Raw genomic sequence first — 17,388 nt, 5'->3', positions numbered from 1 at the left:
ATTGGTTATTGCAGCATTTGGGGCGGTACCTGAGATCTAATTGGTTATTGCAGCATTTGGGGTAGTACCTGAGATCTGATTGGTTATTGCAGCATTTGGGGCGGTACCTGAGATCTGATTGGTTATTGCAGCATTTGGGGCGGTACCTGAGATCTAATTGGTTATTGCAGCATTTGGGGTAGTACCTGAGATCTGATTGGTTATTGCAGCATTTGGGGCGGTACCTGAGATCTGATTGGTTATTGCAGCATTTGGGGTGGTACCTGAGATCTGATTGGTCAGCGTTAGACTGCACGCCTTCCAGACCGGCGAAATAAGGTGAAACTGGATTTGAAAGGCAGTGAGGCCTGGAATCAGTTTGATCATGAAATACAGTTAAGTGCAAAATGTGCAGCGCCAATCTGTCATATACTTAGCATTAATATGAGAACACTATTGTAATCGATTAGAATGCTGTAAAAGATCTGTGCTTTAGTTGCCCGTGTATCAGCGCACTGTTAAAGGAATCCACAACGACACTTATACATCAGACTAGAGCGGTTAAGTTCATGTGCACATTCGTGTCCTTTTGTGCAGATGTTGTAAGATTTACTTTTATTTTGTCGATCTGATTAATCTCATATAGGAAGTGTTTGGTCCAGTATACACTCTTAAAGGTACAATATGTAAGATTTTTGCATTAAAATATCCCAAAATCACAAGGCCAGTGTTATATATTTTGTTATGTTGATTACTTACAATATCCCAAATGTTTCCAACTATTTTTAAATCGTGAGAAAATTGCGATTTTAACCAAGGAAACGGGGCGTTAGAGCAGGCATGAGCTGGGAGTCGCCAGTCAATTGCATCATATCCGCGTTACCCTCGGATTCCACTCGCACTGCGTGGAGTCTTGGACGTTAGCTTGTTTTGGCAGTCGTTATGGAACACAATTATTCTTTACCGATTGCAGCTGGTTCTGTCGACAAAGACAAGTCCCATAAACGTAAACATCAACGTACGGGTATTATTGCTTTAGGTTTGTATTTAGTTTATTGACATTGTTTATCACGTCTGTTGTTTATGGCCATGCAAATAAATATAGTGTGGCGAGCAGGACGAGGGCCGTGAGAGAGCGGCACAAGGCCGGTGGCGTGTCTGATAGACAACACCTGCGTGACGCACCGGTCTCGTGTCTCACGGGAGGAGCGGAAGCATAAAGGGAGAGCGACGACAGTGAAGAGCGAGAGAGGACAGGCCTGAACTTGTGTTGTGTTTTATTGTGACAGCAGTCGTCCGTGAGGGGCTGTTGTCTTTTACTTTAGTTTTGTATATATATTTTTTTATTATTAAAATGTGTCATGAATGTTTGCCGGTTCCCGCCTCCTTCTTCCCATAACATCTGATCTTCGTTACATAGCATGTGTTATACATAAAGATTAATCAGTGTTTTGGCAAATGATGTGGGTATGTTTGAATGTACTTTTACAACAATTGTTTAGAACACGTAAAACTGTGCAGCGTTATCACAACAATGAATTCGACAAATACAGTAACATCTATGATAACCAATTTAGTATTAAACCTTACTTTTCTTGCGGTTAATTCATTTTAACTAGTGCAAAATACCCGTGCAAAATCAGTTTTTGTGTGTGTTTTTAGTAATTGTTGGTTTGCTGCCCGTGAAAGAGACTGTGAACGCATTGAATTCAGGGAGCAGGCTAGGTTACTACAAATGATGGCCGTGAATAAACTATAATATTCAGAAGTAAACAGTGTAGCTGACTGAGTGTTTATGAATACCACAACCTTCTAAGTGCTAGTGCAAAATGCCCGCGCAAAATCAGTTCTCTTACGAGAGCTCTCTCGTACTGCGTAAGTATCTTACGCTAGGGGAAAATCCCTTTTCCACGAGATACTGAAGCCAAGAAAATTATCCTTAATTTTGTATTAATGTAAAACGCGTTGCGGCAGCATGCAGACATAGGCAAGACGGCTCGCGTGCCTATTGGCTGCTCTGCGGCAACTGCAGCAGCCTATCGAGCGAGGCCTAGCGTGACGTCAGACCTGGGGTGCTTCGCGCCCACTGCGTCACGTCCCGCCGAAACGGGCGTGGCCTAGGCCTATAAATTCAGCTCGCAGGCAGCTATTTCTGATTTTTCATCTCTTCAGCGAAGCACACGCATCGCTGGATCCCGAGAGAAGCCGCGCCGTCTGAAGAAGCCTCTGCAGCGGGACGAGTCGCCTCTGAAGTCGCTGGCTGCACCGCCTTCAACCGCCTTCCCGCCGCGCTATCCGGCGCTCATATCCTTTTCTCTCTGCTGCGTGTGTGTTCGCCGCCGCGACACACACTGTCTAGAGCTGCGTCTTTTTCAAGATGCCATCCTGCGGCTCGTGCAGAGCCACACTCAGTGACGGGGACCGCCATATATCTGCGCTTCCTGCCTGGGTGAGGATCATGCAGCTCTCGCACTCGCTGACGGCAGCTGCCCTCATTGCGAGCTGTTGCCCATGGCGACTCTGAGGACTCGCCTGGCACTCTTCGCCGAGACTGCACCCCCGCCCGCTGTAGTGCCGCGCCGTAAAAAGCTCTGTGCTCAGCGGGTCCCGGAACCTTCCCCCACCCGCCCAAGCTCGCCGGTTCGCCCGCCAGCTTCACCGGTCTCGTCAGCGTCTCTTCCTGACGGACAGCGGCCGCCGTCTGCCGCCGCTTACGTTGTTGACGCTGATGAAAGAGCCGCGTCGGGGAAAGATGATTCCTGCTCTCTCCTGGCATCGGGCAGTGAGGATTGGGCGAGCTCTGCTGATCTCGCTCCATCTGCTCGCGCATCGTCAGGCAAGAGAGCCAGCATCGAGTCAGAGCTGATGCGTGTACTCGCACAGGCCGCGGCGAGCTTCGGCCTCGAGTGGACTACGCCTGAGCAGCCTGCTCACAACCGGCTGGACGGATATTTTCTCCCTGGGGAGCGCGCTTCGCCTGCTTCCAGACCAGCGCCTTTTCTTCCCGAGCTTCATGAAGAAGTCGCTAAGTCTTGGAGCGCCCCCCATTCTGCTAGAATGCGCTCTTCTGTTTCGCCAGCATTCTCCGCTGTTGACGATGCTAAAAACAGAGGCTACCATTCGCTGCCGCCGGTCGAAGAAGCGATAGCCAACCACTTATGCCCGCCCTCTGCTGGACGGCGCGCTAAGCTGGCGCTACCTTCTAAAGCTTGCCGCACTACTTCAAGCCTGCTCGGTCGCGCTTTCTCCGCCGCTGGGCAGGCTGCGTCAGCGCTGCACACTATGGCCACGTTGCAAATTTTCCAGGCCGATCTCTTCCGAAAGCTGGATGAGAGAGGACCAGATGCAATTTGCGTGCCAGACTTAAGAAGTGCTACGGACCTCGCTCTCCGCGCTACTAAGTCTGCTGCACAGGCCATAGGACGGAACATGGCCTCTCTCTCCGTAGCTGAGAGACACCTGTGGTTGACGCTTTCCGAAATGTCTGAGTCTGAGCGCGCCGCGTTCCTCGACGCTCCGCTGTCTCCCGCTGGCCTTTTCGGAACTTCCGTTAAGGATTTAGCGGAGAGATTTGCAGAGGTACAGAAAGCGTCACAGGCTATGAAGCACTTCCTACCGAAGCGCTCCAGTTCTGCAGCAGGCCGTGCAAGACCGTCTGCCCAGAGCTCTCAGCCTCAGCCTCCGCCCACCGCTGCCACTTCACAGGGCCGACAGGCCCGAAGCGCGAGGCCGCGCTCTCGCTCCGCGTGGGCCGCGGCCCAGGCTTGCGGTAAAGCCAGAGGTCCCGAAGTCGTCCTAGCACGTCTAGGAAAACGACGGTGTTCAAGTCCTGCTGCGGCCGGGCTTCCACCAAAACTCATCGCTCGTCCAGTTCCAAGAAATGTGACTGTTCAAGTGTATTTAGCAGCCAACAAGCCGGTTCCACTGCCCGCTTGCCTGCACACAAAAGCCGTTTTCATGGCTACCCAGATAAATCCCACAAAGAGCGTATTTTCTGGTGTCCCGGCCACGGCCGATGGTGTTATAAGTGTAGACAAAATGCCCACTGCCCAGTGCTCATTCCTACACACAATTTGCAAAATTTGCACATAAAATCGGCCCAGCTCGTTTGCGCATTAAACGTAGCAGATGTGCCCACTGCCCAGTGCCCACAATCACTACGTTCTGCATGTCTCCAGGTTTCTGTAAAAACGAAACAAGTGTGCATTCACTCTGCCCAGGCGGACAATGCTTTCAGTGTGATAAATGTGCCCGCTATTCCGCGCCCACATCCACACATAGACATGACAAATCCTACGGGATTCGCCCAGCCCTCCCCCTCTCGGTTTGCCCGCTGTCATCAGCGCGCCCTCTGCCTCAAATGTCATAGACGCAACGCTTATGTTGCGGCACACCGAAGCCCCCCGGTCGCCAAGCGACCAGCGTGCGCTTCGCATTCAACCCCTAGCCACCCGTGCAGATGCATGGGCAAGGCTGCCCGGGGTTACGAAATGGGTGCTAGACATTATAGAAAGAGGCTATTCGCTACAGTTTCGCCGACGCCCGCGCCATTATACAGCGCGCATCGAGACCACGGTAAAAACAGAAGTGGCACACCTACTTCGAGCCGAAATTTCGAAACTATTGAGCAAAGGGGCCATAGAGCCGTTATCTCAAGCTCAGAGCGAAGGGGGGCTGTACAGCAGATATTTCCTGGTACCGAAAAAAGACGGGGGTCTCAGACCCATTCTAGATCTGAGGCAGCTGAACAAAGTGCTTGCAAAGCGAAAGTTCAGAATGCTCACGACCAGAAAAATTCTCGCGCAGATTCGCAGAGAAGATTGGTTTGTGTCAATAGATCTGAAAGACGCGTATTTTCAAATACAGATAGCGTCACGTCACAGGCGATATTTGAGATTCGCCTTCGAGGGCCAGGCATATCAGTACACAGTCCTTCCGTTCGGCTTGTCCCTGGCACCCCATACATTTACGATGTGCATGGACGCGGCGCTCGCACCCCTCAGACTACGAGGCATGCGAGTATTGAACTACTTGGACGACTGGCTGATTCTAGCTAAATCTCACTCGGTGCTCATAGAGCACAGGACCATTTTACTCGATCACCTCGAGAATCTGGGTCTCAGAGTCAATTGGGCAAAGAGTTCTTTGTTCCCCAGACAGATAATATCTTTTCTGGGCACAGAACTGGACTCGCTCTCTATGATAGCGCGACTGACACCTCAGCGCGTACTAGACATTCAGCGCGCAGCGAGCTCTTTCCGCTGCGGCGCGTCTGTCCCGCTCAGGAAATTTCAGAGGATGCTGGGTCTCATGGCCTCAGCATCGTCAGTACTCCAGTTGGGCTTTCTACGCATGCACCAGCTACGGTTCTGGCTGAAAGCGCGAGTTCCGCGCCGAGCGTGGGCTTCCGGTCTTCTTCGTCTCAAGGTCAATCAGAAATGCATCGCAGCTCTGAAACCTTGGAAAGCGAACGACTGGTACCAATCAGGTGTAAGCCTGGGGACTTCCTCGAGTGTGAAGGTAGTGTCTACGGACGCGTCCTCCACGGGATGGGGAGCGCTGCTCGAGGGCAGACCGTTCTTCGGCCAATGGTCAGAACGAGAGAAGCTTCTCCACATAAACTGCCTCGAAATGCTGGCAGTAGACAACGCGCTGACGCGTTTTTGTCCCCAAATACAAGGACACCACGTCCTGGTCCGCTCGGACAACATGTCAGTGGTATCCTACATAAACCGCCAGGGCGGCCTCAGGTCCAGAAACCTGTACAGGCTGACAGAACGCCTCCTGGTGTGGGCTCAGAGCAACCTGCTCTCACTGAGAGCAGCGCATGTGCCAGGGCTCCTGAACGTAGGACCGGACAGACTGTCCAGGAACAATGTTCTGACAGGCGAGTGGTCTCTACACCCACAGACAGTCCAGCTGCTGTGGAAGAAATTCGGCAGAGCGGAGATAGACCTGTTCGCGTCTCAAGAAAACGCTCACTGCCCAGAATTTTTCTCCAAGAGCAGAAACGCGCTGGCTCATGTTTGGCCTCGCCGCCCGCTCTATGCATTTCCTCCCGTCTCTCTCCTGACTAGGTGATAGAGCAGATCAGGGAAGAAGGATGCTCAGTGCTACTCGTAGCGCCGTTCTGGAAGAACCAGCCCTGGTTCCCAGTTCTGATGCAGCTAGAGAGCACTGCCCCATGGCCAGTGCCAGTGAGGAGGGACCTCCTCTCTCAGGCCAAGGGCTCGATTTGGCATCCGCGCCCAGAGCTGTGGTCCCTTCACGTTTGGGCCATCAACGGGTACCCGCTGACCTCCCAAGCGGAGTGTTAAGCACGTTCACGCAGGCTAGAGCTCCGTCTACGCGACGTCTCTATTCCTCAAAATGGTCAGTGTTCTCCAGCTGGTGCACGGCTCGTGGCGTTGCACCCCCGGACTGTGGGGTGACAGAGGTTGTCTCCTTCCTACAAGAGCTGTTAGATAAGGGCAGGTCCCCTTCCACGCTCAAAGTCTATGTGGCGGCCATTGCAGCGTTCTCGAACGCAGAATCCGGTCAGTCAATAGGAAGGAACAATCTAGTCATCCGCTTCCTTAGAGGAGCTTAGAGACTGAATCCTCCCAGACCTCCCTCAGTCCCCGTATGGGACCTTTCCACGGTGCTAGAGGCCATGAAATGTCACCCATTCGAGCCTTTACAGACCATCGGTCTTAAACACCTGTCTTTCAAGACAGTGTTTCTTTTGGCTCTCGCTTCAGTGAAGCGCATAGGGGACTTACACGCGCTCTCAGTGAGTGCGACGTGCATGGAATTTGGGTCTAATGACTCAAGAGTTATACTCAAACCCAGGCACGGCTATGTTCCAAAATCCCTCAACACACCGTTTAGGGCGCAGGTCATTTCCCTGTCAGCCCTAGCGGTCTCTGACGAGGAAGGAGACGCGAGCTTCCTTTGCCCAGTCAGGGCATTAAGAGCTTATGTGTCTCGCTCATCTGTCTTCAGACAGACGGAGCAGCTCTTTGTTTCATTTAGCGGACGCTCCAAGGGGCTGGCCGTGTCGAAACAAAGCCTATTCAGATGGATAGTTGACGCCATTGCACTGGCATACACTTCCAAGGGCATGCAGTGTCCGTTGGGTGTCAGAGCGCACTCCACGAGAAGCATGGCTTCATCGTGGGCCTGGTCGAGTGGGATTGCCTTACAAGATATATGTATGGCGGCAGGCTGGGCCTCCCCGTCTACATTTATAAGGTTCTATAACCTAGAGGTTCCCGCCTTACAGGCCAGGCTGTTGTCGGTCTAAATGCACCAGTACTGTCTGTCCCGATGCTATTGGTTCAGCATACTGTGTCTGCTGAGCGCTGCCTTACAGCAATGCTTGCTGATCGACGTATAAATGGCAGGACCCATGATTTTCCATCAGCTCAGGCCGCACCCCGCCCTGGCTGTATGATGATATCTGCGTCTTAAGGACGCTGTTGCATGTGGAAAGAGCGCGGCTCCGCCCCTCCCTCTTCCCAGACTCCCTGTGAGTTCCCCTGGTGATTATGCACTATATGAACCCTGGGTTTCACCCCTGGGTCTTTGGTGTTGATCCCAGCAAGCACGGCGTTTTACATTGGGTCCCCTAGCGTAAGATACTTACGCAGTACGAGAGACCTCTCGTAAGAGAACGTACTCGGTTACTAACGTAACCTCGGATCTCTCTAGAAGAGGGAACGAGTACTGCGTATCTTGCCGTGCATGCACACGCTCTGGTTAAGCTTCGGCGATGAAAAACCAGAAATAGCTGCCTGCGAGCTGAATTTATAGGCCTAGGCCACGCCCGTTTCGGCGGGACGTGACGCAGTGGGCGCGAAGCACCCCATTGGGTCTGACGTCACGCTAGGCCTCGCTCGATAGGCTGCTGCAGTTGCCGCAGAGCAGCCAATAGGCACGCGAGCCGTCTTGCCTATGTCTGCATGCTGCCGCAACGCGTTTTACATTAATACAAAATTAAGGATAATTTTCTTGGCTTCAGTATCTCGTGGAAAAGGGATTTTCCCCTAGCGTAAGATACTTACGCAGTACTCGTTCCCTCTTCTAGAGAGAACCGAGGTTACGTTAGTAACCGAGTACGTTTTTGAGTGTGTTTTTAGTAATTGTTGGTTTGTTGTATTTGAGTGCTCATTGTTACAATTACACAGCAAAAGTTCAGTGACATTTTTATTTGTGCATGGTAGAAAGCACACAGTGAACTCCAAGAAAACGCTATGCTTGAGGAAACAGTTTGTGAATAGGCTACTACAAATGATGGCCGTGAAAGAGACTGTGAACACATTGAATAGGATATGTTTAGTTGGTGAATAGCATAGGCTACTATTACACAGTAGCGATAACTTTAAGCGCACCAGAATGAAATATAATATTAAAGCTATGGTCTACGATTTCAAAGATTGTTCATTATTAATAACCTCGTTTAGATGCTGGTTATGGTTCTACAGTACAATCCTAATAATATGAAGAGAAAAAAGAATGAAAAAAATCCATTCACTCTATTGGGTGTACACCCACAGAGAAATTGACCAATGTAAGCTGTCCGGCCGGACAGCTTACATTGGTTAACTGCTCTCATCCAATCCCCTGCTCCACTCGCATCTCCACCCACCGCACCCCACCCCGCCCCCTCCTGCGACATGAAATTTCGCGCGAAAGTAGGCAGCATCAACTCAGCAATGGAGAAAAACCAACAAACAGACAGCAGCAAGTGGCCCCTGCTCGCCCCAACAGTCAAGGTTGGAAGAAAGAGAAAGTCAATTGAGGAAAGAGCAGAGATAAAAAAAAAATGTGAAGAACGCCGGACTCAAAGCCGAATCAATATAGGGTCCACCATTGCCCGTTGGAGGAAGCTTCAGAGAAACCTTGGACTTAAAACCGACGCTGACATGGCTGACTTTTTGTTGAGCAGGTAAGCATTTATTTATACTTTTATGGTGTGGTGTATTACATAAATAGCTTTTTATCAATCTGACAACATGATCATGCTGCCGGTCGGCATTGGAATGTTAGCCGTTTAGCATCGCCTATCACGGGTCAAAGTAATTATATTTCTTGAAGTGCTTGACTATTTCAGTAGGCCTAACGTTAGCGGTTTTCTGTTCGAGCCGATAGAACATTGCATGTGTTGCTAATCTTGCGTGTGCGTGAACTCAAACGTGTGCCTCTGAGCTATTTTGTTAGGACAATGGTGACATTGCATTGTTGATGAAGCAACTACGTTCAAGTGTCGAAAGTCAACTTTACATATGATGTGTCATTAGCGAGGTCATTAGATTGAAGCGACTAAGCAATGTTGTGAAAGTAAATGACGTCAATCAGTCATAATTGTAAGTGTTCATTACTTCAAGGCTTTATGTGTTCACTTCTTTCAGCTATGAGAGAGGACAAGTTTCATCTACTCCAATGAAGACGGGATTCAAAGCCCCACTAGCTCCAGCAGCTTCAACCATTTTTTCATCAGAGACTGACCGGTAAGTGTGAATTTAGACCCGTCAATCGCTTCAATATATGTCCATGAAATTGACACCTTTTAGCTTTTGAGGACACGGGGGAAGAGAGTTGTCTGCTTTTGCAATTTCAACCCAGGGTGTGAAGACATTTTTAAACAGTCAAAAGACAAGGATGTGAGATCAACAACAATTGATGTTGTTTTTTTGTTTGTTTGTTTTTTCCCTATTTTAGTGGTGGTGAATTCACAGATGAAGATATTCATGATCTGGCTCTCATCAATCTCCAGGGCACATCAGACATTCAGACGGTTGAGAGGTATGGATACACAAATCTTTTGTTATAGCTTATTGTGTTGAAGATACTTTTACCAAATCAAAGACACATTGGTGTTCGTTGATACATCTCCGTGCAAACCACATGTCCATTTATTTTTCATCTCTTCTAGTGTTGTAACCCCAGGTCCATCTGGTGATATAGATGAGAAGGAATTCAATGACATTCATAATTCCATGTAAGTTTCTTTCTTTTTTCCTTTTTAAAAAAAAAAGTTTGTATCCCTGTAAATTCAGTTTGGTAACAGACATGTATGATGTCAACAATTCTGTTTTAATGTAGGACTGAATGGGACAGTGATGATGACACCTGGACTCCAGACATGGAATTTGAGTCGGTTTCATCATCAGATGATGAAGATTCTGAGGATGTTGATGAGATTGAGGATGAAGATGTGGATCCAGACTACAGGCCAACCATTCGTGTGAAGTACGTATTACAAATTAATGTACACTTCAATAGATGTTTAGATAGATTCCAAATCTGTAACCTGTTGTGTTGTTCTGGCAGGACGGGCGGTGCTCTATAGTCCAAATTATCGCTGGACTCAGTACAAGTCGTTTCCATGGAAGAAACCGTGCATGACGAACCAAACAAGGACTCTGATGCACAGACAGACATGCCCAAAGATTCTTTGAGAGTTGTTGAAGTAGAAGATTTACTGGAAAATGCAGGAAGCATTGTGTACCACAATAGTCTTCAACAACTCATGCAAAACATGCATCTGGCTGTCAATGTATGTCCACATAAAGACAGTCACAATAAACAAGAGTGTAAGGCACCGGGTCCATTTCAAGTAAATATCAAGTCCAGAGGAACGGCAGCTGTAATGGAGTGGGTCAGTATGATTATACTGTTGATTTTATTTGTCTTCCATTTTATTGTAATAGAAACTTGACTGTTACAAGTGTGGGATGGTATATAATCCAGGTTGCTGATTCTCTAATTCTTTTTTGCAGGTATGTCCTCACGGGCACCTTGTGTGGAAATGGGTGTCACTGCCACATTTTAAACACGGGATGCTGGCTGGTGACTACATGCTCGCTATAAACATCCTTCTTTCTGGAATCAATTACCGAAAGATCTCCCTGTTATTTGACTTTATGAAGTTGGGGATGGTGGACAGGTCCAGCTTGTATCGCATCCAAGATGCTTACTGTGTAGACACAATAGAAGAGTTTTGGACAGAGAAGAGAAATGAAGTCATCGCCCAGGTGCAGTCAAAGGGACCTGTTGTAGTTTTGGGTGAGTTTATTAAAAAAAAATTGCATTTATACAAAGGCGCGTGCACGCACACCAAATTTCACACATCTACAATAACACAAACCTATGTGTTGACAAAAATGAAAAAAAATTTAAATACTCTTACTGTGCTCATTGACCAGCTTAGCAGCTTATAGTATCTCAAATTTGCCCTGAATGATGTCATAGGTCATCCTCTTTCAGCTGAATGGCATGTGCTTAAAAGTGAAAAAATTCTCATAAAGACTGTTTGGCCTTTTTTTACAATGAAGTATATGCATTTGTTTGGTTTATCTTCCCTGTTTGTAGGCGATGCTAGAATGGACAGTCCTGGGTTTAGTGCACAATACTGCACATATACAGCCATGGACAATAGTAGTAAGCAAATAATCAGCATGGTGAACATTGACAAGAGGCAGACCATGAGAAATTCAGTGGCCATGGAGAAAGAGGGATTTATCCGAACAGTGGAAACCCTTCGAAATGAACTGGATGTTGTGGAGTTTTGCACAGATGCCCACATGCAAATATCAGCACTTTTCAGTAAGCGTAATCGTTGAAAAAATACTTCAGTCAAATCTGTATTATAACATACAGTACCAGTCAAAAGTTTGGAAACATTATCCCATTGAATCCAATGAGGTAATGTTTCCAAATTTTTTACTGGTACTGTCATGTCAAGTATATTTTCATTTTTCATGTTGTCACACAGTTCTACCCTTTTTCCCTTTGTTAGTTTTATCAAGCTGCATGTGTTCATACCGAGCAAAAAAACAAAAAACACACAAACAGGTTTGATTGAGTATTGATATACACTAACCTAAATGTGTTATCTCTATTATGCTATATCTCCAATACAGGCACTGGAATATACAAAGATAGTGGAATCCGACACACTTTGGATATGTGGCACGGCTCCAAGTCACTGGCCAAAAAAATTCAATCAGTAAGCTCAACACGTCTAAATACCAGTTTTTTGATGGTCAAACATGAAATGGAGCGGAACATGAAATGCAGTTGTCTCAAGGTTTCACCATGGTATGTTTTTTTTTTTTTTTTTACAGGCAGGACAACAAAGAGGGTGTAAAGAGCTCATAAACTGGACAAAAGACATTTGCAATCACTTCTGGCACTGTTGCAAATCAGCTGAGACATATGAGGAGTTCTTTGTAAGTATTCATATAGGCTGTGAAGCAAAAAGTATAAAGTTAAATTGGTTTTAATTTGTCTGGATAATCTAATTAAAAAATGTTACATCTGTTCATAGGAACTATGGTAAGGTGTCCTGCACCATGTAACTGGAGAGCACGAGTGGGCTCTAGGTGCCTGCCAGCATGGTCAATTGCCAGAGGACAGGGACAAGGCGTGACTAAAAAAGGGATCAGAGGCACACTCGCGACTAACTGAAGTAGTCCTCGATGCTCGCTGGCTCAAGAATGTGCACAAATTCCTGAACTTCAGGTAAATTGGGTTTACCTATGTGGAATATGCTTGCTTTCAGAAATATCTCAATTTAAAATTATTACTGACATCACAAACCATTTACATTTCCTCCCAATGTGCTTTTAGGTCCACTGCTGAACTCGAGTCCTTTCACAATCATTTGTTGATGTATGCCAGCAAGAGGTTCAGTTTCACACCGCCTGTGTATGCAGCTAGAGCTATGCTTGCAATACAATACACCAATTTACAATAACCACATCAACCGACCCCCTAAGAGAAAACCGGATGGCTCTTTACAGTATGTGATATACAAACTTCTATAACATTTTTCTTTTCATACCTAGTTCTCGATAACATACATAACCTATATCATCAACAACAACACTTTGTATTTTTGTTAGCATTTATCATTCTTGTTTGCAGGTACGGCAAAGTTTTCAACAAAAAATCCCGGAAGTGGAGCCTCTACGTCATCAAGGAGGACAAGGACTATGCATACATCAGGGACCTTCAAAGCGCCATCATTGAAAAGAAGCTGTCAAGCAGCGCTGTGCCAAGGAAGTCGAAGAAGAGACCAGATGACCCCCGTCAGTATGGTGTCTTGTCTGGGATTCCTGCTCCTTCTACCGGAGAACTACTTGACACTCTAGTCAGCAGAGGGCTTGGTAAGTTATATTTGAATATGTTACTACTGCACTCTATCAAAAACTGTAATTTAAAAAAAAATAAAAATGTATGTTTTATTTCATAGGTCAGCCCCTTCCAAAGTAGGCTGTGATGACGGCAACATCATGCAATATAATCCCTTCACGTTGCACTATTTGGCACAATGCCACTATTTTATTACAATAAAGTCATGTAAAATAACTGTCACGATTGTGATTTTCTTATTTTCTAAAAAGAAGACAACTCAATACACAATTTTCATTCTTTATTGAAACTGTAAATATGACAATAAATAACGGCAAGTAACTTGCATAAAAAATAAAAATAAAATAAATAAAACTCTGTCCTATTGAAATTTAACACTGGACAGTTAGCTTAGCTGTGTCAAACCCTGCTTGGGATGAATCCAACATAATGTCCATTTGGATCTGGGAATCTGTCCCTGATGGCCCAAACACAGCAGCTGGGTACCACCACACGCCGTCCACTCCCCAGTGACCCATACTGCCACACAACCCACTGCCTGTAGGCTGAATGGCGGAATTGCCTATAGGCCTATGTCACGAAAAAATTGAAGACCGGAAGTACGTCTTTTAGTAGGGATACGGCTCTTCCGGTTAGCTTTTTACAATGGCGGAGTCCGATAGATACCGCTGGACCAAATCTCTCCGCAACCTGCCTGAAGTCACATATGACGATGTGGTTCGGATGGTAAATGAAAACTCTCAAGTGGAAAAGCGTGAAAGCGGAGGTATGGCTGTCTACGTCCTGACGCAGAGCAACCCGGTGCACTACAACAACAGCGGCTGGCCGTTCGCCAGTAAGGTAAACGTTTCTATGGTAACAGCGAGTTGGACCAATCAGCAGACGTTGCTGCTACGCTTAGGATTGTGGGTAGTGTAGTTTTTTTCTTCATAAGATCGCGGCTAAAACATGTTTTTCTTAAACTTGATTTCATACGAACTTATAGCTTCTACAGGAGCAAAAACCTTCGTTTCACAACCTCATAGGTCGTGGTCAGTCTACCTCGGATGGTTTAGACATTATGGCTGATAATCTAAATCCTTATGGAGAAATACTGTTGACCGGAAGTTCTGAATCCCTACTCCGCGTTCCGGAAGCAGGAAGTGTGACATAGGCCTATTGCTCTCTCCTGGGGACTGTGCATCTTCTACTGCCCTGATGTCATTCCACAGCCTCCGAGCCATCCGCAGATGACCCTCCATGAGGATGAAGATTTCCATGTGGGGCATGGAGGAAATGCATTCTTCAGGTCGGAAACGACAACATTTCCTTTCCAGGTCTGTGGGCATTTCCCGACACCTTGCACACACACACCAGGAGGGAGCAGCAGCTGTGGATGGTGGGACTGGTGGAGCCCCTTCTGATGTCCGTAGCCTCAAATCAAACACCAGGGAGGGATCATGGTGTAGAATATCCCTGAGCATCTGGTGTGATTGTTGGATGCTCAACCTCCCAATCAATGTCTAGAATGAGAGATTTTCAAGATTGAAACACAAAATTATATTGTTTATAATCATGAAAAGATTTGTTTTATGAATTGTTACCATATTTGACAGAAACAATATACTACTACTACTGTCATTTAGCAGATCCTTTTATACAAGGCAACTTAGAACAATACAAGCTAGAAATCACATAGGAAGATGTAACATGGATAAGTGCTGGTCAGACTGCTGAGTCCAGCCGGACACAGGGACTGTTGTGCAATATGGCCCTGTGTGTGTGTGTATATATATATATATATATATATATATATATATATATATATATATATATATATATATATTTTTTTTTAATATTTTTTTATATTTAGCACTTATCCATGCTACATCTTCCTATGTGATTTCTTGCTTGTATTGTTCTCTCAAATGTAAATCAAGTTGCCTTGAATAAAAGCATCTACTAAATTACAGTAGTAGTAAAAGTAGTAAAAACATACAAGCAAACAAACATCAAAGCATTTACATGGTGTGGGTTTTTGGTCATTTTAAAGACTCATAAAATGCACTGGTACAGTAAATGTTTGTGTGTGTGTTTGTGAAGTTGCACATATTGTACCATACATCTTCAAAAGCAATGCGTTGCACCTGGAGATCCTGCATCCGCTGAACATCCTCTGGAGACAGATTTAGGGTCAAACCACGACCAGATCCTCGGCCTCGGGCACCTCGTCCCCGTCCCCGTCCCCGTCCCCGTGTCGCACCCTGCCCCCTTCGTCTAGGTGGGCGCGTGGAAGGACCCACGGCCGGAGAGTCAGGTGTGCTATCATGGGAGGTCTAAAAAGTAACAACAACGTCTTTCATATAATAAGTAATCCCGATACACACGCTAAAAACACCAACTTATTGCTGTTAAAACCTATTTGAGTTTCTCCGTTTTTAAACCAGTGGCGTTACTTATCAACAGCTTTCTCAAATACCTCCGGTAGACTACAAAGACTAGCTATATAGTGTTAAAAACCTAAGCTTGGCTACTGATGACATTATAATATACATTATGTTTAACATGCATTTAATAACTTTAAAAGTTGCTTTACCTGCGAATCCGACATCGCACATGGTACATCTCTGTTCCATGTTTACTCCTGCTTGACTGAGTGACGTTGTTCAGGTCGTTTCCCGGTGGGAGGGATCAGGTAGCACAGAGGGGAGGGGTGTGCGTGTGGAGGGGCGGGATGAGTTTTTAAAAAATTCTGGCTTTCTCGACTGATTTTTCAACATCGTAGACTACAGCTTTAAATATTAGTATTTCAAATACTAACCCTCACCCTAACCCTAACTGATGACAGAAATGGAAGCTTTAGCTAAGTTCTGCCAGGAAGACTCAATCACTACGTCACTTACAGTATTACCTTCATCTCTATCCAATCACGTCTTTATACTTTCTGTATAAAAGATAGGTACTTACTCATGTTTGAGTTCGCAGATGCCGACGCGACAACAACCTCCATCCTCCCCACCACCACCAGGATGGTCCTGTCCATACCTTCTAGGGGGGTCGGCTGCACCCCTGCCTTCGTCTTCAGGCAGGAGATGCAGATCCGCTACCCTCGGATTACGAGCTATGGACGAGGCCTACGCCAAAGAACTTTACAATGCTTGCCGGGCTGCCAATAAATATATGCTTTGTTACATCACTTTATCTTCCGAGTCTTTCTGGTAGAAATAGGTCTGTAGTTGTTGAGATCAATTGCTGGAAATAACGCATAAAAATACTGATGTGTTCAGCAAGTTTAGCGAACGGATGAAGGAGAGGGGATATAAGCGGTCTCACGCACAGTCCGGCATGCTGTCTGTGCACACAATACTGTTGCGTGTCTTTCTACGTGTCGTGTGTGCATCAGCACATTCACAGACAGAGCGTTTAAATGGTTTAAAAGCATTTGCATGAATAGGAGCGTGATCATATAATGTAACGGTAGTTTAAAAATCCTATTTCAACATTGTATAGACAACATTGTATCATATGATGCTCATTAGATTCTTCACATTGTGTTTGTAGAGAATAACACCAAATCACTAAAATAACAAATATTGCATTACGAAATATCTCCATGCTGAGCCTGTTTTTGCACTTCCTGCTTTTCCCTGCTTGAGAATTCCTGTCCAATGAATGGACGACCTTAGCACACTTGTGGTTTTGTTTACACATTTTGGTTCACTTGCAAAAAGAGCAGTGTGAATGCGAACCGTACCAAACAAAAAAAATCAACATTCTATTTGGTCCGGACCAAAGCAAGTGAACTATCGGACTTTCCTTGTGTGAATACACCCTTAATCTCCACGCCATCAGGATCAGTCCCATTACCTGACTTTAGCTCAATTTAATATTGATAATTGACAATTTTATAATTGATTATATAATTATTAATATTGCACAAAAAATGGTGACAAAAAAAGAGAAATCATTAATATATTTGAATAATTGTTTAAATATTAGTTTTTCAAACACTTTTGCTATACTACTGATGACAGAAATAGGTGTGTAGTTGTTGAGATCAAGTGCATCGCCACCCTTATGTATTGGTGTAACTCTGGCAGATTTCCACATTAGTGGAACCACACAGGTGGATAACGATAAATTAAATAAATCCGATAAAGGAAATGCCAGCACATGAGACGTGAGCTTAATAAACTTAATCTCCAGGCCATCAGGATCAGTCCCATTACCTGACTTTAGGTCAGAAATCGCCTGCTGAATGTCAGTAGGATTTATTGCAGCAAATGAAAA

General features: G+C 45.9%; 1 protein-coding gene across 2 annotated transcripts; it reads left to right on the top strand.

Moving 5' to 3' along the window:
• Positions 1–8,515: 8,515 nt before the first annotated feature.
• Positions 8,516–13,340, top strand: LOC311283590 (uncharacterized protein). 2 transcript variants are annotated; one of them, XM_084398106.1, is made up of 14 exons: positions 8,516–8,908; positions 9,372–9,470; positions 9,682–9,765; positions 9,896–9,961; positions 10,066–10,212; positions 10,294–10,621; positions 10,743–11,028; positions 11,335–11,568; positions 11,886–11,971; positions 12,090–12,194; positions 12,293–12,486; positions 12,595–12,766; positions 12,892–13,133; positions 13,220–13,340. In XM_084398106.1, the coding sequence occupies exons 1-6, from the start codon at positions 8,637–8,639 to the stop codon at positions 10,310–10,312; spliced, it is 687 nt and encodes a 228-aa protein (XP_084254232.1). In that variant the 5' UTR covers positions 8,516–8,636; the 3' UTR covers positions 10,313–10,621; positions 10,743–11,028; positions 11,335–11,568; positions 11,886–11,971; positions 12,090–12,194; positions 12,293–12,486; positions 12,595–12,766; positions 12,892–13,133; positions 13,220–13,340. The 2 variants fall into 2 exon arrangements, with proteins under 2 accessions (XP_084254232.1, XP_084254231.1); XM_084398105.1 differs by lacking the exons at positions 8,516–8,908; positions 9,372–9,470; positions 9,682–9,765; positions 9,896–9,961; positions 10,066–10,212 and having other exon boundaries at positions 10,310–10,621.
• The last annotated feature ends 4,048 nt before the right edge of the window (positions 13,341–17,388 follow it).

Source organism: Rutilus rutilus (assembly GCF_951802725.1).
Source record: "Rutilus rutilus genome assembly, chromosome: 23".
In the NCBI taxonomy this organism is placed as follows: domain Eukaryota; kingdom Metazoa; phylum Chordata; class Actinopteri; order Cypriniformes; family Leuciscidae; genus Rutilus; species Rutilus rutilus.
The sequence above is the reverse complement of the archived record's forward strand: the minus strand, read 5'-3'. Positions and strand labels throughout refer to the sequence as shown.

Coding starts and splice junctions, on each gene's coding strand:
- LOC311283590 (XM_084398105.1), top strand. CDS start 10,349: ATGGAAGAAACCGTGCATGACGAACCAAACAAGGACTCTGATGCACAG. Junction 11,029..11,334: donor GGGACCTGTTGTAGTTTTGG/GTGAGTTTATTA, acceptor CCCTGTTTGTAG/GCGATGCTAGAATGGACAGT. Junction 11,569..11,885: donor GCAAATATCAGCACTTTTCA/GTAAGCGTAATC, acceptor TCTCCAATACAG/GCACTGGAATATACAAAGAT.